Below are 25,865 nucleotides of genomic sequence, written 5' to 3'. Positions count from 1 at the left end.
GTGGGTTTTAAATTATATATCCTCTATCAATCAATCGATCAATCAATTTCTGTCTGTCTAATTGCTCGTAATAAGATGGATATTATTATTGTTGTTGTTGTTGTTGTTGTTGTTGTTGTTGTTGTTGATGCTATTACAAATTATATATAATACAAAGTATCTAAAAATAAATAATAACTAGATAATTGTAATAAATAACAATGATGAATAACAAGTCAGTATTTAATAATCACAGAATACTATATTATTGTTGTTGTTTATGATGATGATGATGGTTGGTATCACACAAAACTGTTTTCCATCTTGAGATCAATCAATCAACCAATCAATCACTGATCACCAATCAATCAATCAATCAATCAATCCATCTTTCTCTCTCTTTCTGTTTACTCTTCATTATCATATGATCAATCACATTCCTCTTCTTTGCTTTGTAAGTGTGGGCTTGTTGTTTATATATATATCTGATATATGTTTACTTGATTGATTGATTGATTGATTGATTGATTGATGATATTTAATGTAGTTCTTCTTCTTCACTCTCTTACTTTAATCAGGTCAGTCCAAGTAGTAGTAGTAGTCTATGTTATTCTATTCTCTTTTGTTATTGTTGTTGTTGTTGTTGTTGTTGTTACTTCTCTCTCTTTCTCTCTTGCACTCTTACTCTTCTTCTGTCTACCTGCTGTCCTGCTTTTCTTTCTTTGTTGTTGTTGGGGGGTGTGGAGTTTAAACTTTTCATAAAAAAAAACAAAAACAAAAAAGGGTCAAGCCAAATTCTGATAATGGTTTTTTGGCACAAAAGTCGTTGTCTCATAATGAATGAACGACCTTGCTTTCATTGATTCACTCAGAAAAGATGTAATTTTCCTATCACATGAGTCAATTCTCGTGCAACAAAAACCTTTAAGATAATTTACTATAGTACTATCAGTTAGATAGTTAGTTATGTGTAGCAAGGAGGAGGAGAGAACATTAAGGTTTATATCAATAACTATCCTCTCCTTATTTTATCATGAAACGACTTTTCGAGATTTCTCTCGACTTCTCTTCACCTCTATCTCTCTCTCTTAATGTTTAAGTTGTACATTGCTCAATTAACACAATTATAATTATAATAATATAAATAGATAAGAGGAAGAAGGGTATGTATGATGTATGTATGTACAATATTGCAAGATTACAATGTTATGTGCCGAAGGATTTACATGGACAGTAGTAGACAAAGAGAGAGATAGAGAGAGAGAGAGATAAAGTTGCACTTTTCGCATTCGATCGAATGCACATCTGAAGTGCGCTTCCCTTCCTTTCCTTTCCATGTTCATTCTATAATATAATGGTGTTGCTATCGTCACTCGTCCTGATATAGTCAGGTCGGCGGCCATCTTTGATGAGAAAAGGAAACACTACTACAACGGATTTATTCCGTTTTGCAATTGTATTGTGGAGGAGCTGGAAGATCTTCCTTTCACTTTTTTTTTCGAAAAAGATTCGGAATCGATTCGTGTCAAAGAGACGAAAACGCGCAATACTCAATTTGGGTGGCGGAAAATCCATACTCTGCGAAAATATGTCAGAGCAGCAACAACAAACAATTTGTTGGTCAAGCAAGGATAATAAAATAAATTATAGTATATGTAATAATGACATGTTTGAGGTTTGGGAAATCTATTTTTAAAAAATAATAATAATAATATAAAATATATTGGTTGAGTTGGGTTTGGGGGGTTTCTTGATTTGACTGACGAGAGATAGAGGTGGTCTAGTCTAGATCATCAATTGGTGGAAGAGGATCCCTACAGATGATGGTAATAGATTCGTCTTCAAAAAAAAAAAAAAGGAAAGTAAATGAAACTTTGCATGGTGAGGTGGTTGCGCAATCAAGCTGTCTTCATAGAGCTGACCGCCGGAATGAAATAAAAAGTGACAAATGTTTTGGTCATCATCCACCAACTCGAAATTTTTAGGTGGTGCACTTTTGTTTTTATATGACACATAGTTTTTACATTAAACTTTTTCTCCTTCCTCTTCTTCCTTTCCTACTGTCTCTCTCAAATATCAAATAATAATAAATAATAATTAAATAGATACAACATTCAACATACACATACAACAGCAGCAGCAACTACAAAAACAACAACAACAACAAACAAGACAATAATAAAATTCAATAAATAGTAATAGTAGAATAATAAATCACAGTTGAACATACACAAGTCATAATATATTGAAAGATAGTAATAATAATAATAAGATATATTCAATATTGTATATTATATAATATAATATAGAGAAAAGGAGAGAGTTATTGAGAATGCTATTGTAAACATAAAAAGAGTAGAATCATTAAAATACAACAAAAACAACACAGTAACAGTATCAGACGACAGACAATATACTACTTTGTAAAAAGAAAGAGCAAACAACAACAACTTAACTACCAATACCAATATAGACAATACTACAATCTCCTCTTTCTTTTGTATTAAAAAGAGGAGGAGATATTCCTCTTAAAGAGAGAGAGAAAGATAAAAAAAATGGGAGACAATCCATACGCATGTAAAATTAGGTATGTATTACACCACTGTCGACTCGGGTCAATAAGAACCTGTGACGACGATACATTATACAACACAGTGAAAAGTTCCTTCATCATGAGATATTGAAAGATCCCTTTTATTCCTACTCTTCCTCATCTATCTATCCATTGTAGACAATTTTTCCAAGGTAATACAGCAAATGGCAATGTAAATCATCAAATGACGACCATGTCGTCAAGCAACATCAGCAACAGCACTACTACAAATGAACAACAGCAACAAATATTACCAGAAACAACAACATTGCAAATCAATATGGGAACCGAATGCAAGACTCTCAATGTACCAAAGTCGACTTGTTACAAAGAGTTGTCAAATTGCATCAAAGAGACATTTGGATTAAACTCCAAATCGGTTCTAAACATCAAATGTGAGAATCAAGAAGGTGACATGTTTAACGTAGCATCTGATTGTCATCTCAAAAAAGCATATAGAAAGAATCAAGAAGAACTTAGATTAGTTGTAAAAGGTATGTTAAACATAAATGAATGAATGAATGAAATGATTATTATTATTCTTTGATATATTAACTTATTATTTTCTATTACACAGAGATTACACCACACCAAGCATGCAAGAATTCATTATTTTCATTCTTTGGATTCAATTGTCCTGATACCAATAATAATAATAATAATAATCATAATAATAATACTATACCTACTATACATAATAATAATAATAATAATAATACTAACATAACCACTACCACCACTGCTAATACTCCTTCAACCAGTACTAGTAATATTAATAATAATAATAATTCAACACCGATATCCATCGCACCAACAACAACACCTTCACATATCGGCGGTGGTGGTGGTGGAGCCAGTTTATTAACCGGTGCACTTTTAGGCTACAACAATCATCATCATACCAATAACCATCATCATTCAACGGCGGTAGAGGTTGGATCCAGTTTTGTTTCGATGCAATCGAATCTGGCTGCACCAACCATCGTCCAAGATGCACCCAATTTTTTTAAATCCAATAGTAATGATCAATCGTCTGTAATGCTTGATTCTCATCTACAACCACTTCACAACAATAATCATCACAATAACAATCATAATAATCATAATAATAGCCATCATATACAACATAACAATCATGGTCACTTGAACCATTTCCATCATCATAATAGTGGTGGTTATCATCTTGGTGTTCACCATAATAGTTTGACACATGTTTCACCAATGTTTAGAGGGTCATCCATTTCACATACTCCTCTTTTACAACAACAAAAATCAATGTCTGGTTTATCATCCACTTTTTCTTCACTTTCACTTCAACAACAACAACAAAATCAAAATCAACAACCAACAACAAAGTCACAACCACAACAAACCATTGCAACATCACCATCAATGTCAATACCAACCAATATTCCAACTCCACAAAAGAGAAACTCGCCAAACAATCTAATGTCTTCACCCATCAGTTCGGGAGTCAAGTTGAAGGAACTTTTAAAGCAAAACCAACATAATAATCATTTGGGTGGTTATGGTTCATTGGTGTCTCCATCACAACCAACACAGCCAACTCTTTCATCAACTGTCATTTCTTCACAAACTGTAGTGGCTCCAAACACTACCGCTACCACCACACCAGTATCTCCAACGATCCAGTCGATTAAAGACCAAGATAAAACTCAAATCAATAGAAACCAATCATTTGAGTTTTTGGCAGACGAGGACAACGAGTCGACTTCGTCCGTCTCGTCGTATTCGCCTTCACTTGACAAGTCAACTGATTCGGTCAAGAGTGTCGTTGATGTCGTCGCATCATCAGAACCAGCCATTCCAAAGTTGCCAAACGCAATGTGTCCACTCATGCAAAAGTTGACTTCTAGTGCCGACGCTAACCCCGCACAGTCCAAAGAGGTGATGGAGTTTATCATGCAGATCAAAAAGAATTTCGAAGGGTTGCGTCTAACCAACGATTTCCGTGAGAAGCGTGAGATCAAGGGACGAATCTGTGAGATGATCCAAACTGCCCGAGTCACAATGCCATGGATCCTCAACATCTTCCCACAGTTGTCTCAGTTTGCCTCGGATACATGTCAAGTGTCGGATGTGCCCGTGCCACCCAACACACCACCTCCCTCTCCAACTGCCCAGTCTCCACTGGTCGATCGTGCCAAGATTGCTGAGCAACAGGCCTGTATCTACCGTGTGTCGGCTGAAGTCCCCCTCGCACAACTTCATTCACATTTGCAGTTACAGTCCAAGCTCGAGTCGATGGTTTGTGGTGGTGAAAAGTACCAACAACAAATCAACACATTTAAACAACACCAAAGTGAAATGCAAGACAACAATAATAATCATCACAATAATAATAATAATAGTAATGGCGTAACGACACACAAGATGCAAATGGATTCATCAAAGTGTATGATGAAGAATTTAAAGTTTGAAGGTCCAACCGTCCACAGAGGCACCACCTGTACAGTATGCACACAATCACCTATTATTGGCACATTCTACTATTGCTCTGTGTGCACGGGATTCACATTTTGTGATTCTTGTCGTGCCCAACAATCTATCCACGAATGTCCAAAGGCAAATCAATCCACTATCGACCAATCCAACAATATTCACCACCCACTCCACCGAATCATTGCAGTTACCAAAGCAATGAAATCATGCAATCTTACCTCTTCTCAACAACAACAACAATTACCACAACAACAAACACAACTTCAACAACAACATTCCACTTCATCCTCATCCTCTCTTTCACTTGTAAATAACTCACCAAAACGTGGTTGTCCATACAACCGTAAAAAGTTTAAATGCACATTTAATGTAAAGTTTGTGGCCGATGTCACGTTGCCATTTGGATTGGCGACCGAACCCGGACAACAACTCATCAAGACATGGCGACTACACAACGTTGGCTCGCAACTCCCCAAGGACTGTCTATTGGTGCGTGTTTGTGGAAACACCAAGCTCGCCCAAAAGATATCCGTCCCAGTTCCAGCAGCACCAGCCGGCCAAACATTTACAGTGTCGGTTCCCATCGCCATCCCCATTATCCCTTCATCCTATAGCGAATTGATTGTCGGTGAATATTGGCGTCTATGTACAGGTGACGGTTTCTATTTTGGTGATCAATTTTGGATAAGTCTAGTCATCAAAAATACCCAACACAATAATAATAACAATAATAGTAATAACAACACGAAAAATACCGAAAATTTTAACGACAAGGAAATGAGTGATGTATCAATGGTTTGTGATGGTCAATCTTAAATCAATCAATCAATCAAATCAATCAATTTTAATAACCAATAATAATAATAATAATAATATAATCATAATAATTCCCATATATTTTTTAATTTAAAATATAACCAAGACCCTGTTTCCTGGACCCATATATAAAATAAATTATTTATTTTACAGTTTTTTTTTTTTGTAATACAAAACAAATAATCAACAACAACTTTGTATAGTAGTTGTTTAATATTGTATTTGATTAATTTTATGTACAATTTTATTAAGAGGGAGTTTTTATCACGTCTTTGCATGATAATTATTATTGGATGTGAACAGAGGGGATGTTGTACCAACTTTTTGAAAATAATGATAGTTGGAATTTAAATGTAATATTTTTTGTTGTTGTAGATCGATTAATTGGTCAATATACATATTATATATAGTATATATTTGGTCGGTCTATGATGATATGATAAAGATGATTCGCGTCGATTTTTTGATTGTGTAAAATAAATAACAATATATAGTCTATAATATATTCTTTTCTTTTTTGTTGTAGGTAGGTAGGTAGGTAGACTATCTATCTCTTTTTAAATCCATATTTCTTTCTTTCATAGAATAGATCAGTCTTTGAACTACCAAGATTAACAATTTTAGGACATCCATCTCTCTACAAAGTAATGAAAAATGAGTGTGATTAGTTATGATCATCATAGGTGTGTCACCTGATCTATTCATTCAATACATACATCTTTTTCTTGTATAGTACATTCTTTACAATAGTATGCATCAGAGATACCAACACCACCACAAATGACACAACGACCTTGATATGAACCATAATTACATTCATCACATACTCTTACCAATGTTTGAGGTTTAACGTATGAATCGCATATAACACATTTTCCATCACCTAGAAGAAGAATCTTACAAGTTAGTATCTACTATTCTATTCTATTCTATTATACTCTAATATATTCTCTATTGTATACAAACATTTTTCACATACACGACCAATAGCAATGCCTGGTTGCTTCTTGCACATAATAAGATCGGGGTCTACAAAGTTTGATCAAAAGAGTGATTAGGATTGTTAGTATCAATGTCATTTTCTTTACCCTATAGGGATCAAATATTGTGTACATACGATGTTTGGACATGATTATTATATAATGATATATGTATATTAATATCTGTAATATTAAAACTACTATGAATGAACTTGTCTTAGTTTGTCGAAAATTGGTCAGACACACTAAAAATAATTAAACTTTTGAAAACCAACACCCCCTCTGATGATCACAAACCAGCAATCAAACTCTTACAACAAAGAGAGCAGTCATTCTCGAGATACATACAACTATCCCTCTATCATCTTTTATCAAAAGTAGATAGACAGGTTGACAAGATAGAGTACAACCTTATTTATTTTATTTATTTATTTATTTATTTATCTTTATAAACATACATACATATCCTTGAGTTAGAGAGGAGAGGAGAGAAGAGTAGAAGAGAGATGAGTCAAACAATACAAGATCAACCATTACCACCATTAGAACAAATCCAACATGTTTTAGATACATTGTTTACGAGTGGAGATGCCAACTTGCAGAATGAAGCGAATCGATGGTTGTTGGAATTACAGTCACACCCACACATAGCCATGGTGTGTCTTGATTTGATAAAGAACGATAGATCATACTATTCACAGATCTATGGTATTCAGACACTACACTCAAAGATACATCAGGATTGGGAGTCTAGATGGAATGAAGAGTTTAGGTCACAGGTTAGAACCATCCTATTCTCCAAGTTTTTGACTGATGACAATAACCTTAATCAATTGATCTATTCCAAGATTTGTTTATGTATTGCTGCAATTAGTATGTAGAGAGATAAGAGATAGACAAGAGATAGATAAGATTGGATGGACTTTCAACTAACTCTCACTCCCTTTACACTTTTACAAATCAATAGTGATTCATAGTATACCAAAACTATGGGAACATCCAATAGGTGATTTGGTTGCATTATTGGGATCAAACCAAACGAGTGAACGTGTTAAAAAGGGAGCTATTGACATTCTAACCGTGTTGCCACAAGAGTTTGGCAATGTTGTATTGTCCAATGCCAGATGTCTGGCTGTCAAGGAATACTTTATACAACGATCTGAACCTGTCATCTATCTATTATCAAGTTCACTTGAACATTCAGATAGACCAACCAAACTATTAATTCTAAAGTGTATTTCTTATTGGATCGATTATACAAATTCAAAGTATGTAAATCAAACAACATCATCAGAGTAATAACTCATAACTCATAACTCATTATGTTTGTTTTTTTTTAGGGTTGTTGAAACAGGAAATGTATTAAATAATATATTTCAAGCAATTGAAGATGATGAGTTATTCCCAGAAGGAATTAGTTTGCTTAATGATATGATCAATTTCCATACCTATCGTTCACCATTTTCCGAAAAGGAACCTGCCAATGCCACCAACATTCATTCAAGTGATGAACTTAATTTTAGAAAATTAATCATACCAATCATCAACAAATTAGTCTCTAAAAAAGATTTATATGTTAGATCTGAAAAAAGTAAGTAATCAAACCGTATTTTAGGAAATGATCATTTTAGTTGTTAATTATGATTTTCTTTTTTTTTTTTTTTTTTGGTTAGATGATAATATAGTTATATGTAGATCATTTGCAGAAATATTTTCACAAATTGTAGAGTGTTATACACCTATAATGTTACAAGTAGATAGAAAAGAGGTACAGATGGTGATTGAATTTTTAATGGAAATTTGTTCTCACAAGGAAAAGGAACTTTCTGAGCTTACATTTGATGCCTGGATCTATATGGGCGAGCATATTGTTTCGATGGATCCAGATGCAATTTCAGATTCCTACCAGAATCTTTATGCTCACTTGTTGACAAAGATTCTCCAAAAATCATCATTCCCCACAAATGTTGAAAAGGTTGACTTTAACAGTGAACTTGCTACCGATATCTCAGCATATCGTGCCAATGCAGGTGACATTGTCCTTAGTTGTTTCGAAATCATTCAACCTCAAGTATTTTTCATTTACATTGAAAACATTTTAAAAAATAATTGTAATAATTGGCAATCATTTGAAGTTGTAAGTTTTAAAAAAAAAGAAAAGTAAAACTGTTTGAAAAAGATCTAACAAAATAATTATTTTATTTTATTTTCCTAGGTAATTTATTTATTTAGATGTGTTCATTCAGAGGTTTATGAAGATGATCAAGGTGCAGCAAATATTATATCTCATATCTTGACTTTACCAGCTCATCCAACTCTCAGTATCTCTATTTTGTTAATGATCCAAGAATATGGCGATTATATTTACAAGAGTGAAGATCTTTTAAATCCTGCATTTTCCTACATATTATCTTTAATTCCAAATAATGATGTTAGAGTTGTTGCTTGTATGTATAAAACAAAATATATATATATATATTTATAATTATACCTATATATTTATTAAAATTTATTTATTACTATAGTAAAAACATTACGTATTTATAGTCAAGCTTATGGTGATAGACTTTACCAAAATATTGACAATTCAATGACAATATGGGAGAATAATCTTACCTCTTTTTCAATTGACGAACAAAAAGATTTCATTGAATCGATTCTATTCCTATCTTCATACACTACCGAAGATAAAATACCAACTATTCTCCAAAAGACTCTTACACCTGTTATCGTTCAACTCAAAAATGCACTTGCTTTTAATGCTCCACCACTTCAAAAAAGTGTATTAATTATTGAAAGATTATCATTATTACAATCATCTCTAAAGTATGTAAAATGGAGAATATAATATAATAATTTGAATACACATGTATTAATAATTTAATTTCTTTTTTAGGATCCCAGATGATTATATGTCAATATTTAAAGATTATGTAAATAATATATGGCCATTGTGTGTTGGTGCACACCAATATTCAAAAGAACACCATGATTCCAATGTTTCAGAGGCATTGTGGAAGGTTTTATGGAAGATAATGAAAGAGATGGGCAATGAAGAATTTAACCTTGAACAAATATTTGGATTTATTCTACAAGACATCTCTACCCTTTCAACCATTAGTCATTCTTGTGTAGAAACGATTAATCTTTTAACAAAAAATTTCTCGTCCAATCAAAAGTACCAAAATCATTTTACCAGTCTTGTCAATCAATTATCTTTAAAATCACTTCCACTTATTTCACTTCGTATGTATAGAAAATATATATTGTCAATATTAAAAGTATATGCTAACAAATTCTAATTTGTTTCTAGAAAATAATGATAGTATGACAGTAATATCAAGATTTTATAGTATAATGGCAAATGTTTTACAATATAATCCACAGATATTTTATAATATACCCCAGGTTGTTAATATTGTCGAATTGGCAATTGTGGCAATCACAAACACTGAAAAGGATTCAGTCATGAGGGTAATGGAATTTTTAAATCTACTTTTCATCCAATCCAATAGTGTTCAAGAAACCCTTTCCAAACAATACGCTTCACACATTCTAAAAAATATCCTACAAGCCATCGTTCAAGATCGTTTTAAACATATGACTGCCTATTTTGCAAATTTATTAAGACAGTGGAGTAAGGAAACAAAAAAATAATAATCAAACAAAAAATACCTATTCTAATTATATTTTATATTCTATAGTCGATAAATATAAAGAAGAACCAACGCCATCAATTATAAGAGAAATATTTTCAAATGCCAATTGGATACCGACAGAAGTTTCAAAGGAAGAAAGAGATAGAATTGCAAGATTAATTATTGGTATTTCAAATCCTCATAGATTCAAGGTACTAGTCAGCGATTTAATTGATGCTTGTAATAGATTCCAAACTTGGGATGTATTTTTATCTTTTGAAATTTAAAGGTGATATGGTTATTACTTTCCAAACAAATAATAATAATAATAATAATAATAATAATAATAATAATAAGCATACGATAAAGAATATGAATCCATAATAATTTATAATAAAATATCATTATGATATTAATAATTTAATTCGGTCGTTTATTTTGATTTGCAATCCCTTTACATTATTGCAATTCGATTTGATTAGTGTATATTCCATATATTTACAATATCTTGATTAGATAATTATGGTTTGTGAATGTTTTCCTGCTTGTCTTGAAGAAAAGTACTAATTATTATTATAATTAGATGGCTTGAGTTAATTCGTATACAAAAAGAGCTATTCCATGTGAAGGGATTGCCCTAATGACGGTAGGGACAAATCCTTTAAATAATCCTTTTACTCCTTGCTTTTGGACAACTTGATTCAAACAATCAAATGTTCCTTTGTATTTTGGTTCCGTAGTTTGTGTTTGTATTAATGTTTTTGCCTGAAAAGATATTAGTAATCTATTTTTGGTATGGTTAAACCTAGAGTCTACTTACAATATCAAAACAATGAGTACTAGCATTATAAACGCTACCTGCTAACCCTCCAGCAAGTAATACTTTGATAAATCCTCCTCCACTGAGATCATGGTGACCATGAACGTTGAATACATGTTTCAATGATTCGTATGTTGAAAAATATATGCCTAGACCTGGAACATCGCGAAGTAAAGTTGCAGAGAATCCAGTATAAAACCCCTTGAGTCCATTTGCTCGATAGATTGACTTTGCCATATCAACAGTCGATCCACTATGTCCATGTCCGCTAATTTGCATTCTACTCTTGATCACATCGACCGGACAGATTATAAATGATTGTAGTATACCAGCCGACCCACCAGCAACAAAATATCGTAGTGTTTCTGGTGAATCTTTAAACAATCTATGCTCTTCTAGCTCTTGATTCGACTTTTCAAATGTACTAAATTGAATGGCGCTGACCATTGCCGATGCTACCAAAGGTGAACTTAATCCTCTAAACATTCCTTTGAAACCTTCAGCCTTGTAAACCTCTTTCATCATTGACATGAACCCAACATTTGGGTTTGGATGTACTTGAACTCTAGTTTTAACCAAATCAATTGGATAAATTGCTGTTTCTTCAACAACTAAAAGACATATATATTAATAAACAAATTTTACAACAAGATCTTGATCCTCTTGACAATCATATATGAATCTTACTTCCTGATAAAGTTCCTGCAATTCCTTTTCTAGATATACTAAAAGAGAGAGGCAAAAAGTAAAGAGTTAGTTACTCTTGAATCATGATAGATCGTTTCTGGGTATGTATATACTTTGCTAAGAATCTAGCTACTCCAGCGGCAAAGCCAGCTACTGGGTCTGGGTCATCTGGTTTTATCTCTTGAACCGTATTATTATTATTATTCATCGTATTTTGTATACTCGTGAGTATACTCCTACTGCTATTACTATCGTTGTTATCGTTACTCTTATTGTTATTGTTATTGTGATTATTGTTTGACATTGCTATTTAAAGTTTATTACGACTTAATTAAATCGTCACATGTGTAAATGAAATCTGAGAAAATGGCGATGTGTGTTCTAGATAGATATCCACAAACAACTTGTTGTTTCATTGTCTTTTTAATATTGCATGGGAATAAACTTTATTAACAACAATTTATTAAAATTCATTATATTATAATATTGATGTTGCAACTCGAGAGTTTAAAGTTGTTTAAATATTTCATTCATTAATATATTTGATTACCAAAAAAGGAAAATTGCCTCTTTTAAATTATATTATTATGTTACTTTTGCTCCGCCTTTCTCCTACGTACTCTGATTTATTATTGTTATTTTCCTACTAGTAAATAGAGAGATTTATTTACTAAGAGACTATCTGACTATTATCAGATCTGATCTAATCTGACGATGAGATCAAGACTTTTGATTCATATTATCATTATTGTCTTTTAAATTAAATGTCTCTACATTGAATTGATCATTGACCAATTGAAATTCTCGATCATATGCCTTCTTTAGTGTTCTGTATTTGTGAAACTTGTGCATAGCCTCTACCTCTCCAACTACGTATTTCGTTCTATTTATACATTTGTTGATTTCTTCTAAATCCTATATAATATGATTAGTCAAAGATATCCTTATTGGGACAATAGAATGGATGGGTGCATACAGTTAGATCTTTATTAGCCAAGAATTGAGGTTTAGCTCTATCTCTGACATAGTCAACACCAAGGAATGATATCCTACCTAAATATAATAACTATCAGATTAGATAGATTGATAAAAGATGTATATATAAGACTCCTAATCCATTGAGTGTCGTTGATCAATCAGTGTGTCTGCGATGATACCTGTTTATATAAATTCTTTACTATATATCTTGCTTCTTGAACTGATGTTGCCATTGCAATATAATTATATATTATTATAATTGCAATATAATATAATTAATTATAATATTTTTTTATTATAATTTTTTTAATTCCACCCATTAAGCTTCACACTTCGATCAAATAGAGACACGAGAATATCAACCCAAGAGGATTCATCGATGGAATGTATACGACGACGAGCCGATCAAGTCATACTAGACATTACTTATAAACTCTGTAATTTGGAGTGTAATACTACTTCAGATGATGATATCGTATGTATCGTAGTTGGATATAAATAGTTGATAGTTGATTTACTTATACTCTTTGTTGCTTATTTACAGATATACGATAAAGATAATATCCATCCTTCAACAGCATTGATTCAATTACTTTTTACCAAATCACCCGATGGTACTGATAATGACAAGTGTCTGTTTCATCATCTATCATATGAAACAAAGAAACATATGCATGAAATCATACTCGAGCATATCAAACAATTAAAGGAGTTTGTTCACCACGAAATGGAATTAATTCAATTAATTATATCAAACCAATGTATGTTTAAATAAATATGATGATGTATCATTAATTAGACTAATAGATTGACTAACCTCTTATCTCTTATCATAACAACAACAGATAATAATGATGAAGATATTTATTTATTTATTATTCAAACATTTAATTGGGTTAATACTTTGTTTGATGAAAAGATGGTCGATGATTGGGACAAAGATCAATATGGCCCAATGATTCTAATCATGATCGATGGTATATTAAAAATGAATAACTACACAAACATTAGAGACAAATATTTGGATGTTATATACGATACTTTGGATACTATATTTCGTGTCTATAAACATCAAAAAATATTCAAAGGTATTTGTAAAGACAATTATGTTTATATGTTTGTATTGGTGTTCAAACAATATAGTTTTCAAGATCAAAGAGGTAAAGAATTAAAAAAGGTGATTTCACAGACTATACGCAAGGAACTTTGGGTTGATGAATCAAACGATCAATGGGATAGTCAGGTTAGTTGTGACTTCTTCAAGGAATACATTACAACAATATTCATGGATGCTCACAACTACGATTATTTCATACCTCCAGAACAACCCAATGACTTAATTAATGTGCAATACTGGAATGGGTGGAAAAAGGAAGAAAGAGAATTAATTGCCGATCAATTGCGAGTATTTTCAGCATACCACCACCCAAAAATATTATCTATTCTATTCCAACATTTCAAGCAATGTCTAACACAAACATGGAAAGATAAATTAATAGTTCTCAATTTATTAAATATGCTTGAAACTTGGTCGTTGCCTGATCATAGAGCAAAGAAATGGATTAAATATTTTAGTATTGATTTTCTTAAAACGTATGAATACACATTGTAAATCAATCAATATATATATATCATATTTCTAACAAACCACTGTTATTATTATTATTTTAAAAAAATAGAGTTATATCAGAAACATTAAAAGAAGATAATATACTTGTTCAATGTGAATTATTGGAATTTATTAAACAATTCGGTATTGTCCCTTACTATTGGAAACGTAAGATGATTATCAAAAGTATAGAGTTTCGAGATATCATCAAAGAAGCTTTTAATCACATCATTATCAATCAAGCTTCACCACCACATCCTCGTTTATTATACTCTCTCATCAATGCTTGTGATGATAGTTCTGATAGTCCTGGAATCCAGATTAAACAAATCTTTTCCACTGAACCATTTTGGCAAGAATATATTGTCAACCTCGTTTTAAAGTCGGTTCAATCAAATCAAAAGGTTGTGATCAGTCGTGCTCTAGCCTTGATTACAAGATATCCCGTTCCTCAATTTACAACAGTAGGTGTTGACAAGTGATCAGTTAACAATCAACCTCAACAACAACAACATCAATCCCTCACAAATATTAATTCATTTATTAATCATCAATATTCTATTCTTTATTTTTTTTAGAATTTAAAAGCATTATCAACAACAGTCATTGCATTATTGGATCGTTTTCAAATTGACGATGACATTTTATCTGGGGTGATTCGCTTTTTTAATCATACTCACCAACTTGGATTCAAAGAGACCAATCAATTAATTCAACGAATATTATTTTCACAACAATATGAACCAATTCAAATCAATCACTTTGTGGAACGATCTCTGATTAAATGGATAGGTGATTCGGCAAATAACTTGTCAATCTATTTACCAACAATCATGAAAAGAATAATTGATCAACAAATCGAGTATTTTTGTATAGACAGTTTTTTGATCATGTACAAACAACCACATCAAGCAACAAATCAATACATTCAACATTTAATCACAATTGCCATCCAACTGAACACATCAGATGTCATTGAAAAAACAAAGATTGCCGAGCTATTGAGTATTCTATTCACAAGAACAGTGGAATACAAAGGTATACACCACCAAGAATGCGCTCTACTATTTCAACAAATACTCGATATTTTTAATGCACCACCTCCCTCCTCCTCCCCCTATCATCTCTACTACTATTTACTAGCGATCTTGGGGGCGATTACTGAAATGATCCGACAAATAATAGTTACAGGAGGAAACATTACAACCGATCAAATATTACAAATCATCGATTTGATTGTACAAACACAACTACAATCTGGTGGTTATGGGGATGGACATACAGAGGTTGGTGATTTGATAAAGATACTAGTTTCAATGGACGATCAATGGAATACTATTGAAATGATATCATCACGTGTGATTGATAGGGTCGTCGATTGTATCAATCAAAATATGGAATCAGAGCACCTTTCCAAGTCTGGAGTCGAGTTGGTAGTAGATTTCTATAATCTAGCCAATCCTATTGTACCACCAATCATTACAATATCACCAACAACAGAAAAGATATCATATTTTGAATGGATTGATAGATTGATATTGGTATTTAAAAAGAGTTATGATCATAGTTATCATAAAGATATCATCAAGAAATTAAAACTATTAAAAGAAAATAAATTAAAATAAATAAAATAATTAACAAAAAAATAACATCTTCATCCTCTAATGGAAGACCTCCCACTACGACTTGATTATAAAACGGAAAGAAATTACAGTGTTAATCAATTGTTGTATGTAATCTCTACAAAGATATCATTACATGTTTTGTTTAATACTCTATGTTTCTTTATTATTCTTAATATATTCATATTTTCATAAGATGAATTGGTGATCTTCATCTAACTTTGTTTTTTTTTTTTTTTTTTAACCCACCTCGTTCAAAAGGTATTGATTTTTCAAAAAATTGATTTGCATCGTATAAAATTTCGGAATGAGGAATAACAAGGTGTTATCTATTAAATATGAGGCAAATATCTTAAACTTGGAAAGATTATGTACTTTCAGGTTGTTTGTTGGCGCCAAGAACCTGGACCTGTCATAAATATGTATTGGTTTTATAAATATATTGGAGTTGTTTATTATTGTTTTAAAAAGTAAGTGTATATGAATATTTACAAGTTAACAGTGTGATTTACGCTATATAGCCACGCCATATTTTATCCGAATGTATATATGTCTGTGGCTCCCCAAAAGAACAGATATCCATCCAAACTTTGTAAAGATTCCATTTATAAATATTGCCCTCGTTGTTGTTATTGTTATTTTTCGGTCGGTCAGTTGATACGATGTTGATTCAATTACTCTATTCCAAACTTTTGTTTCATCAACTCCATCTCTTGTTTCTTTTTTAATAAATCTAATTTCTTTGCTTGCTTTTGTGGTTGATGATAGAGAACCACTAGATAACGACCACCTAAATTGTATCCAGATAAATGATCACATGCTGTTTTTGCATCGTATATATCATCGTAAACAACAAATGCTGTACCCATTGTTTCGCTTACATTACCCCTGTCAAGAAGAAGAAAGAGATGTTAGTAAAGATTACATTACATTACATCATATGTATATGTTATTATTGCATAGCACACTTACAATCTAACTTGTCTTATACTTCCATAAGACCCAAACAACTCGTATATTTCATTTGATGTGATTTTAAATGGTAAGTTTCTTCGATAAGGCAAGAGTAGAGATAGAGAGAGATAGGTAAAAGTAAAAGTATAAGTATAACTTGTTCAATTACTATCTTTTTTCATTCTTTCATTCACTTTTACTTACTTTACAAACAATATTCTATTTACTTCTGGTGGGAGTCTACCTGACTTTAATGTTGTCATTATATATATGTACTGAAAGAGAGTAATAATAAATATAAATAATAAAGTAAACAATGAAATCGCCTCCTCAAAACTCAATTTTAGTTTGAGTGAAGTTTAACTTTAGATCATCATAATCGAAGTTTCATCAATTAACAATTATCGATAAGAATGACAAATAATAGTAGTGATGCAGAGAATATAGATATGAGTGATGGTAGTAATAGTGGCAGTGGTAGCGGTAGTAGTAGTGAAGGTAGTAATAATACAAGTGGACAAGTATCACCAACAATAACCAACCTAGAAAAGATAGCGATCGAATGGGACTACAAGACAAAGTGTTTGTTGCTACAAGCAATAAGTAAATACCTACCAGTTGGAGTCAATAGACAGTTTGCAATTATCAATTGTACAAGAATACTTCAACAACAACTACCAAACTATATCATCACAACGGATATCGTCGAAAAAGAGATTGCAGAGTACTATGACTTGGATGGTTTCGATGATAGTGTCATTGACGACGAAGAGATTAATGGTTTCGAATTACCATCTGAATCATTTAGACATCTCATCGAAGAGAAACTTCAAACAACAAAGAAAATCAAGACATAACCAATACTCATGTGTCAGATCCAACAACATACAACAGTTATAATCTTCATTTTAACAACAAATAACTATAATAATAGTGACTGATTGCGGTCACCTCCTGTTTGACATGGTAGCAATAGTGATTGTTACCATCCCATCCATAGAATTGACCAAACTCCATTTTAATTGCCCATTATGTGACAATCCTTATCGACCGCGGAAGTATTGTCATATTCATCCAAGACTGGATATTCCATATTCTTGTACAATTGAATCCAAACAAATCAATAATTAATAAATAAATAAATAAATAAATATTCCTCTCGTAGTTGGTCAATCAATATTGATTTAAATTAGTTTTAGGTTATTGTTGTTATTATTATTTATTATATTATTGAACAATTTCTTGTTGTCTTGCTTTTAATGCCTCTGTCTTTGCTTCTTTTAATCTTTGTTCTTCTTCTTTCTTTTGTTCTCTCTTGATTCTCAATTGATTTATGATTTCCTCTTCCTCTGCCTTTAATTGTCTTTGTTTCTCTTCTTTACGTCTCAAATAACCAAATGGCTTGTCTTCAAATTGATCGACTCTGTTCTTGTAGTCTACTTTTGGTTTGACGATCGATGCGTCAAATCTTGGAAGATGATGTACAGGTGCAAGACGCCAGTCTTGGATTGGTTTTTGGTGTTCTTTGAGTTTGAGGTTACGTCTAACTTGTACCTCTCTTCTAACTCGTAGTTTTCTTGCGTGTGTTGGTTGATCTCTATGTGGCTTTGGGTATTTCTTTAATAGTTCTTCTGGTACTTCAACTGATTCAACTACTCTTGCGTATGATCTACATTTATAGAAAAAGAGACTAGATTAATATTACATTCTCCAAATCTAATCTCTACTATCATCATCATCATCATCATCATTTGTGTCCTTTTGTTCTTATTGCACTATGCATGGTGTATGAAGATAGATATCTCTCTCTCTCTCTCTCTCCATATACATCATTCGTTTGCAATATCTCTGTCTGTATGTCTGTCTGCTGATGATATACTATCTGTCACGATCATACCTAACAAAGATTGGAGTATATGTTGAAGCAGCAGTAGTAGTTTGAGTACTGCAATTTAAAAAGGTGAGAGCTCTTAAACTCTTTGTTAAATTCATCTTATTGATTTGATATATATATATATATATATTATATAATATAAAATAGAAACTATAAACAAAATATGCAACTTTTGGGCAATGATCAAAGAACGAAAGCTACAGATTCAAAAGAACTTCGTAAAAAAAGACATTAAAAAAAACTCGAACGACTCTCATTGTTTAATTGATGCTATCAACTAGAATAGAAGCAATAAGAGACATAGATATTAATAACTCTATTATCTCTCTCTATATATCAATATCGATCAATGGAAAAGATAGATGTACCAGATTCATGGGATGATGATTCAGAACAGACGACAAAATACTATGAATCGGCACCAACCAAATCTGTGGGAACAGTTGCGGTGTCACCTGCTTTGTCATCCCCAACTTTATCTTCTTCATCTTCATCATCTGCAATTAAAGATGAGCTATTAAGACTTAAACAACAACAACAACAACAACAACAACAACAACAACAACAACAACAACAACAACAACAAAAAGAAGAGGAAGAGAAAAAGAAAGTTAAACACCAACATTCACACAGCAGCACCAAAGACAACACCAATTCAAGGTGCAACTATATTTGTAGATAAAAGTAAAAAGGTTATTAGTTTTAAAGAATTGGAACAATTAAAGAAACAACAACCTAATAATAATAATAATAATATTGATAATAATGAAAAGAAGGATAAATCAACTACATCAACATCTATATCAACATCATCTGTTACACCATTACAACAATCAATAGTAATGAAAAATACACAAGCTAATGTTGAAGAGGAAGAAGAGGAACCATTGGTATTGGTTAATTTCACAAAACTGACAAATGGATTAATACATTTAAAGAATGGTCATATAGAGGCAAAAGATACATTTGATATGATTGTCAAGGCAATGAGAGATGAAACAACGTTTAAAAGAATAACTGGTGGTCTCTTTGCACAAGATTTGGCATTTCACACCACTTCAAAGATGTGGAGCAATGACATTAAGAATATCGAAAAGTCATTCCCGCCAACCGATTTTATCACCACTGTATCGTATCCAGTGACACTTGATGGTTACTTGGTCGATGAAATGTGGAAAAAGATAAAGGAAAGAACAGAGTCCAAGGCTGTCAACATTCTCAAATGTGTCTATTTGGCAAAGAGTAATCATGACCTCGTCTATAAACACAACATGGCATTGGCAATTGAGTTTATGGCAATCGAACAACAACTGTTGGGCTCAACCGCCAAACTATTGCTCAACGAGGAGTTACAAGACGACCAAAAACGAATGGATGAATTTGAAAAGAGAATGCAAAAGAAATATGAAACTGAAATCAATCGTGACATTATTCTTAAATTACAACAATCAATTAAAGAATTGGAGGGTCTTGAAATTGGTTTTGAAAAGAAAAAGGAAGAAGAAAATGAAAATGATGATGGTCAAGAACAATATAATGGAGAAGAAGATGATGGTGAATATAATGATGAATATAATGAAGAAGATGGAGATCATCAAGAAGAAGAATACGATGAAGAAAATGGTGATAATGATCAACAACAATATAATGGTGAAGATGGTGAATATAATGGTGAAGACGGTGAATATAATGAAGAGGAAGGAGATTATCCAGAAGACGAAGAATATGATGAAGATTATGACGGAGAATATAATGAAGAAGATGGTGAAGAAGAATATTATGATGAAGAAGAACCAGAACCAACATTGGCAGATTTAAAGGTACAACCATTAAATTATGAATACAAAAAGAAAAAGGAATTGTTGAAATTAGAGACTGTCAGTAATAGTACTTTTAGTGATGGACCAAGTGAAGAATATTTAGATGAAGCAGATAATGAAGATGAAGAAGAAACAAGTGGATGGAAACAACCAACAGATATACAAGAAATTAGACCATTTGGTTATATCACAGATTCATCAAATTATAATTATGATGAAGAGGAAGAAGACTATGGTGGTTCAAGATCATTGACTGGTGGTGGCGGCGGTATTTCACTTGGAGGATTAGGATTTTTCAATTTAAATAAGCGTCAAGAACAAGAGGACTTGGAAATATTGGAAAAAGAGATAAAGGAATTGGAAGAGGAAACAAGAGTGGTTAGAGAATTGGAAGAAAAAGAGAAACAAAAGAAACAAGATGAAGAGGAAAAGAAGAAACGTCAACAAGATGATAGTGACGACGAAAAACCACCAGAACCAGCCATGAATGTATTGGACAAGGTGATTGCAATGATTTTCAGTCGTCTAACAATACCAACCTCTGAAACTGAGAAACAATCTCATTATCAATCACTTCATCGTATTACAAAGTCAATCAAAGAGAATTGGGTTGAAGAATATGGATGTCTACCTCCAACCTGTATTTGGCGTGAAGGTATGCAAGACTAATAATATTATTAATAATAAAAACACACAAAATTGGTAGTAGAATGTATATATTATAATATATAATTATAATCGACATATTAAATATTATAACCAAAATTGGAAATTAATTAAAATTAATTTTAAAAAGAGTATACTAGTATTGTGGAAAATATTTGTTATTTATTATTATTTACAATTGGTATGTTTCTGGATTTCATCTTTGTTTGTTGTTTTTTTTGTATACAAATATTATATATATACATGTTTTTGTTTTTAAAAATCTGTTTGGTTTGTGTTAGTTCTATTATTATTATTATTATTATTATTATTCTAAATTTATATATTATTTGTTTGATTTTGTGATTTTAATCATCATCAGTTAATGCAACCAAATGAGCAATTGTACATTGTTTTAAAGCATTTATATTATAACCACCTTCAAGGATGGAAATGATTCTTCCTTTGCTCCAACGATCGGCCACTTTTTTCAAGCTTTTAGTCATCTCTACATAATGTTCTTCCATGAGACAGAGAGATGCTAAACTGTCGTCAATGTGGGCATCGAATCCACAGCTGATGAGGATGAGTTCGGGCTGGTATTCATTGAGTTTGTCAATGAGTGCGCCAAATGCCTTGAGGAAGGAGACAGCCGAACTCTTTGGGTTCATGGGCACATTGATAATGTTGGGTGGGAGGGGTTCTTGGTCCTTTTCCGAGAGTTGGACGACATCGGGTAATGCAGAGAGTGGATGGAATGCACCTTGGGCAGTACACCCACCGCTGCCTGGGTAGAACCCTTCTTCGTACATGTGAATGGAGAGGAAGAGGAATCCCTGGTCACCGGCGAGAATCTCTTCGCTGCCGTTACCGTGGTGGACGTCATAGTCAATGACAGCGACACGCTCGACATTGTATCGTAGCTGTGCGTACTTGGCGGCGATACAGACATTGTTTAATATACAGAACCCCTGCGATGACGTGCCAGAGGTCATACCATCGCGACCGGCGTGATGGCCGGGTGGACGAGCCGCCACAAACGAGCTGGAATAGTTGCCGCGCATGACTTGGTCAACCGCATGCAGCGACGCGCCAACCGAGCGACGTGCAGCACGCAGCGACATCTTGGAAATGAACGTGTCGCCGTCTTCACCCTCTGCAAAGTGTGTCTGTGCGCCGTCACCCGAGCTGTTGCCGTTGGGGTTGTGCAATGGACGGATGTCACCAACATCGAGCTTGGCAGTGATCTCTTCGAGACGACGCAGGTACTCGGGTGAGTGACACGTCAGGATCCACTTGTCGGCGGCTTCCTCGGGGTCGTTCTTGACGACGATGCGGTCCGACTGCTTGGCGACATCACTAATCGCGCGAATGACCGCTGTCAGACGCTTGGGGTTCTCGGGGTGGTCGTCCGGCACAGCATGCTCCATGCACGTGGTGTGGTAGATGGCCAGCAGACGGCGGTCGCGTGGCACCAAGTTACCCGCCGCACCCGAGTTGGCCGTTCCCGTCGATCCCACACCAGCCGCACCCTTGGACATTTCGTAGCGGTTGAGCAGTGTTGCCAGGCGTGTGGTGAATGGGTTCTGGGAGGCTGCGTCAACCATGGCCTCGTCAAACGCGCTCTCGGGAGGACTGAGTGAAAAAGCCTGTCTCAAACGAGTATACGACGCGGCCATGGCATCAGCGTTGCACAGAGTCTGTTGCACCACGTCGATGAGATACTGTTGGATGGCGCGACTATGTTTCTCTACAATCTGTCGATACGCCTGCACGTGGATATGGTACAACAGTTCAATCAACTGATACACCTTTTGAATAAACCCAGACTCTTTTTGGATGGCTCGCAGCTTACCCTCGATCGTCGCCAATGTTGTTTCAAACGGTGCCAGCGAGTCGAGTAGACGTGTGGTGTCTTGCTTGGCCTGTTCCAGCCCGCTCACGGGAGACCCGCCATTCTCTCTATCACTTCCACCTCGGGTCGCATTACTAATCGTCGCATGCAACGCACCCTCGTTGATATACGACTCGATTGACTCCTTTTTGGCATTGAGTTCTTCACGATGCTGAACAATCTCGTGTAAAATAGCTTCGTACGCGTCTTCAATGGCAGCGTGTTGTTCGGCAAACACGAGGAATCTAGCAATCTCTTGTTCGTCAAAGTAGACGTCTAGCAGTGGTGCATACGTGTCTTCCATGATAGAGTGGTGATGCGAAATGGTCCGATACAAGCACTGGTAGTGTTTGGACACGTAAAAGATATTCCCGTCAATTTGTTGTAACAGGATCTTGGTCGACGTTGTATTGTAGATGGCCTCACTCGACGGCAATGAAAAGATAGAGAGGAAGTTGTTTAGACGCAGACGGTGCTCTACCGCATACTCATTATTAAACACGACCACCGACAAGAGCAACTTGCGCAACGACTCTATAATCGACGATGATGGTACATATGACTGCAACTGACTATGAATAGTTGTCGACGGTACACCTCCACCAAGACTTGTACTTGCAACATTATCATCAATACCAAATGGAGAGAATTGACTTGAATCTCCTATATTTACACGTGAATAATCTATATTATTATTATTATTATTGTTATTATTATTGTACATTGTTGTTGGGTTGTTTGGTGATTGATTGTTATCAAAAAGGTGTCTACGATTGGTTGATGATTGTTGATGTTGTTGATGTTGTTGATGATGTTGTTGTTGTTGTTGTTGTTGGTGTTGATATTGTCGTCCATTTGGAATAGAGTTGATACCAGGTCTAGTTTGAGTATACGGTGTACTTGAAAGGAACCCTGTTGACGATGATGATTGTTGTTGTTTTCCAGGTGGCATTCCAATTTTTGATTTACCTGATTTTGGTGATAGTTGTTGTTGTTGTTGCTGTTGTTGAGGAGGTAGTGGTTGTGATTGTATATTGATAGGTGATGATGTTCCAGATGGTGACCTTGATCCAAATCGATTGGGTAGTTGGTATTGTTGTTGTTGTTGTTGTTGCTGCTGTTGAAGGTACCCCATACTATTACTTCTCGTTGCAGTCGATGGTGGTTGATTATTACCATTACTATTGTTACTATTATTATTATTATTATTATTATTGTTATTGTTTGATCCACCGACTAAAACAGGTTTAGTGGGACCGCCGCTACTACTATTACCCAAAAGATTGGAACTGTTGCCAAGACCCATAAGAGACGGGTTACTCGATGACCCGGGTAGTGACAGTGCTTTAGATCCATTGTTTGAATTGGAAGATGAAGAAGTGGTAGGAATCGATCCTCCAGATGCACGCATGCTACTACCGGTAGGCGTGGAGCTCGTGGGAAGGATAGGTACAAATGATTGGTTATTCGATTGCGACGTCGACGCCAACAGAGATCGTGTTGATGGTGTAGACGACGGGACAACGAGCGAGGATGTGGGGGAGGGTGGCGAGGACATGGGTGATCCCGTAGGTGAAGTGTTTGAAGTAAACAAACCGTATGGAGGTGGTGTATTCATGAGACCATCCGACAACTTGGTTCTCTTGATTCGTCTTTGACTCAGATCCAGTGACCCCTCCTCAGGTCCCGATCCATATCCAATCGAACTAACCAATGTATCTGGTACAACTGGTGGTTGTATAATTCCTTTTGACTAAAAAAGAAAGAAAAAAAGAAAAAAAGTATATAAGTCATCAAATATCAAATATCAACAAATATTAATTAATTATAATATTATAATATATTGTTGTATACATACAGTCCATTTAGTTCCACAAGCTTTACAACGCCATCTTTGAGCTCCTTTATTTGTTTTACCTTTACGTTGGGAATAAAACACATCTTCTATTCTCGGACAATGCCCTGTACAATGACCACGTTGGGCCGATGAGCAACAAGCTGGCTTTTCAATCACGGCTCTATCCGAGACTGTAATAGCTTGGATTGATGTCATCATTCTTGTTCTCTCTCTCTGTTACTATTACTACTCTATATCTATATTATTATTATTAAATATTATTATTAAATATTCTAAAGGGATGGTATATTATTATTATATATTATTATTATTTGTTGTATACTATATGTGATAGTGATAGTGATAAAGGTCAGTGAGTATACTATACTATAAAACTAATATGTATGCTTGGTTGAGATGGCTGATTGTTGGGTTGATGGGTTTAAAGGGGGGGGGGGGGGGGGGGGGTAGACACGGTGAGGGGTTGCGTAAGCGGAACTGAATGCCCTATTTCAATCAAAATCACCTAATTTATAAAATTCACCCTAAAATGAAATAAACTAATACTACTCTACTACTTTATACTAAAAATGGGAAATGAACCAATTAATTAAATGTGTTGTTGAAAACAAAAAA

General features: G+C 33.9%; 12 protein-coding genes across 12 annotated transcripts; 5 read left to right on the top strand and 7 right to left on the bottom strand.

Annotated features, from left to right (window-relative positions):
- Positions 1-85: 85 nt before the first annotated feature.
- Positions 86-2,218, bottom strand: DFA_05156 (uncharacterized protein; the record flags this gene model as incomplete). Its single annotated transcript, XM_004360820.1, has 4 exons — positions 86-130; positions 636-731; positions 1,798-1,818; positions 2,210-2,218. 4 exons carry the CDS (start codon positions 2,216-2,218, stop codon positions 86-88), a joined length of 171 nt encoding a protein of 56 aa, XP_004360877.1.
- A 316-nt stretch (positions 2,219-2,534) lies between these two features.
- On the top strand, positions 2,535-5,851 carry DFA_05155 (uncharacterized protein; the record flags this gene model as incomplete). The annotated part of the gene is made up of 3 exons (XM_004360819.1): positions 2,535-2,566; positions 2,711-3,066; positions 3,150-5,851. The coding sequence occupies 3 exons, from the start codon at positions 2,535-2,537 to the stop codon at positions 5,849-5,851; spliced, it is 3,090 nt and encodes a 1,029-aa protein (XP_004360876.1).
- Positions 5,852-6,398: 547 nt separating this feature from the next.
- On the bottom strand, positions 6,399-6,981 carry phf5a (PHD finger-like domain-containing protein 5A; the record flags this gene model as incomplete). The annotated part of the gene is made up of 4 exons (XM_004360818.1): positions 6,399-6,488; positions 6,568-6,734; positions 6,818-6,880; positions 6,969-6,981. 4 exons carry the CDS (start codon positions 6,979-6,981, stop codon positions 6,399-6,401), a joined length of 333 nt encoding a protein of 110 aa, XP_004360875.1.
- A 356-nt stretch (positions 6,982-7,337) lies between these two features.
- Positions 7,338-10,853, top strand: DFA_05153 (armadillo-like helical domain-containing protein; the record flags this gene model as incomplete). Its single annotated transcript, XM_004360817.1, has 10 exons — positions 7,338-7,704; positions 7,799-8,099; positions 8,172-8,422; positions 8,505-8,968; positions 9,047-9,278; positions 9,357-9,657; positions 9,728-10,077; positions 10,145-10,468; positions 10,536-10,709; positions 10,759-10,853. The coding sequence occupies 10 exons, from the start codon at positions 7,338-7,340 to the stop codon at positions 10,851-10,853; spliced, it is 2,859 nt and encodes a 952-aa protein (XP_004360874.1).
- Positions 10,854-11,048: 195 nt separating this feature from the next.
- On the bottom strand, positions 11,049-12,280 carry mcfY (mitochondrial substrate carrier family protein; the record flags this gene model as incomplete). The annotated part of the gene is made up of 4 exons (XM_004360816.1): positions 11,049-11,234; positions 11,290-11,900; positions 11,977-12,005; positions 12,090-12,280. The coding sequence occupies 4 exons, from the start codon at positions 12,278-12,280 to the stop codon at positions 11,049-11,051; spliced, it is 1,017 nt and encodes a 338-aa protein (XP_004360873.1).
- A 416-nt stretch (positions 12,281-12,696) lies between these two features.
- On the bottom strand, positions 12,697-13,187 carry lyrm5 (uncharacterized protein; the record flags this gene model as incomplete). The annotated part of the gene is made up of 3 exons (XM_004360815.1): positions 12,697-12,891; positions 12,953-13,042; positions 13,155-13,187. 3 exons carry the CDS (start codon positions 13,185-13,187, stop codon positions 12,697-12,699), a joined length of 318 nt encoding a protein of 105 aa, XP_004360872.1.
- Positions 13,188-13,333: 146 nt separating this feature from the next.
- DFA_05150 (uncharacterized protein) lies at positions 13,334-16,188 on the top strand (the record flags this gene model as incomplete). The annotated part of the gene is made up of 6 exons (XM_004360814.1): positions 13,334-13,429; positions 13,499-13,715; positions 13,800-14,547; positions 14,634-15,027; positions 15,142-15,601; positions 15,755-16,188. The coding sequence occupies 6 exons, from the start codon at positions 13,334-13,336 to the stop codon at positions 16,186-16,188; spliced, it is 2,349 nt and encodes a 782-aa protein (XP_004360871.1).
- Positions 16,189-16,425: 237 nt separating this feature from the next.
- Positions 16,426-17,054, bottom strand: DFA_05149 (RNA recognition motif-containing protein RRM; the record flags this gene model as incomplete). Its single annotated transcript, XM_004360813.1, has 2 exons — positions 16,426-16,594; positions 16,864-17,054. The coding sequence occupies 2 exons, from the start codon at positions 17,052-17,054 to the stop codon at positions 16,426-16,428; spliced, it is 360 nt and encodes a 119-aa protein (XP_004360870.1).
- A 498-nt stretch (positions 17,055-17,552) lies between these two features.
- Positions 17,553-17,996, top strand: DFA_05148 (uncharacterized protein; the record flags this gene model as incomplete). The annotated part of the gene is made up of 1 exon (XM_004360812.1): positions 17,553-17,996. The coding sequence occupies one exon, from the start codon at positions 17,553-17,555 to the stop codon at positions 17,994-17,996; it is 444 nt and encodes a 147-aa protein (XP_004360869.1).
- A 370-nt stretch (positions 17,997-18,366) lies between these two features.
- On the bottom strand, positions 18,367-19,131 carry DFA_05147 (uncharacterized protein; the record flags this gene model as incomplete). Its single annotated transcript, XM_004360811.1, has 2 exons — positions 18,367-18,829; positions 19,019-19,131. 2 exons carry the CDS (start codon positions 19,129-19,131, stop codon positions 18,367-18,369), a joined length of 576 nt encoding a protein of 191 aa, XP_004360868.1.
- Positions 19,132-19,382: 251 nt separating this feature from the next.
- Positions 19,383-21,522, top strand: DFA_05146 (uncharacterized protein; the record flags this gene model as incomplete). The annotated part of the gene is made up of 2 exons (XM_004360810.1): positions 19,383-19,643; positions 19,678-21,522. The coding sequence occupies 2 exons, from the start codon at positions 19,383-19,385 to the stop codon at positions 21,520-21,522; spliced, it is 2,106 nt and encodes a 701-aa protein (XP_004360867.1).
- A 344-nt stretch (positions 21,523-21,866) lies between these two features.
- On the bottom strand, positions 21,867-25,445 carry DFA_05145 (histone deacetylase family protein; the record flags this gene model as incomplete). Its single annotated transcript, XM_004360809.1, has 3 exons — positions 21,867-22,654; positions 23,354-25,145; positions 25,251-25,445. The coding sequence occupies 3 exons, from the start codon at positions 25,443-25,445 to the stop codon at positions 21,867-21,869; spliced, it is 2,775 nt and encodes a 924-aa protein (XP_004360866.1).
- Positions 25,446-25,865: the final 420 nt, after the last annotated feature.

The sequence above is a fragment of the Cavenderia fasciculata genome (genome assembly GCF_000203815.1).
Source record: "Cavenderia fasciculata unplaced genomic scaffold Scf_Dfasci-G-o-80e12.f1-5, whole genome shotgun sequence".
Lineage (NCBI taxonomy): Eukaryota > Evosea > Eumycetozoa > Acytosteliales > Cavenderiaceae > Cavenderia > Cavenderia fasciculata.
This window is presented reverse-complemented; position numbering and strand designations above follow the sequence as displayed.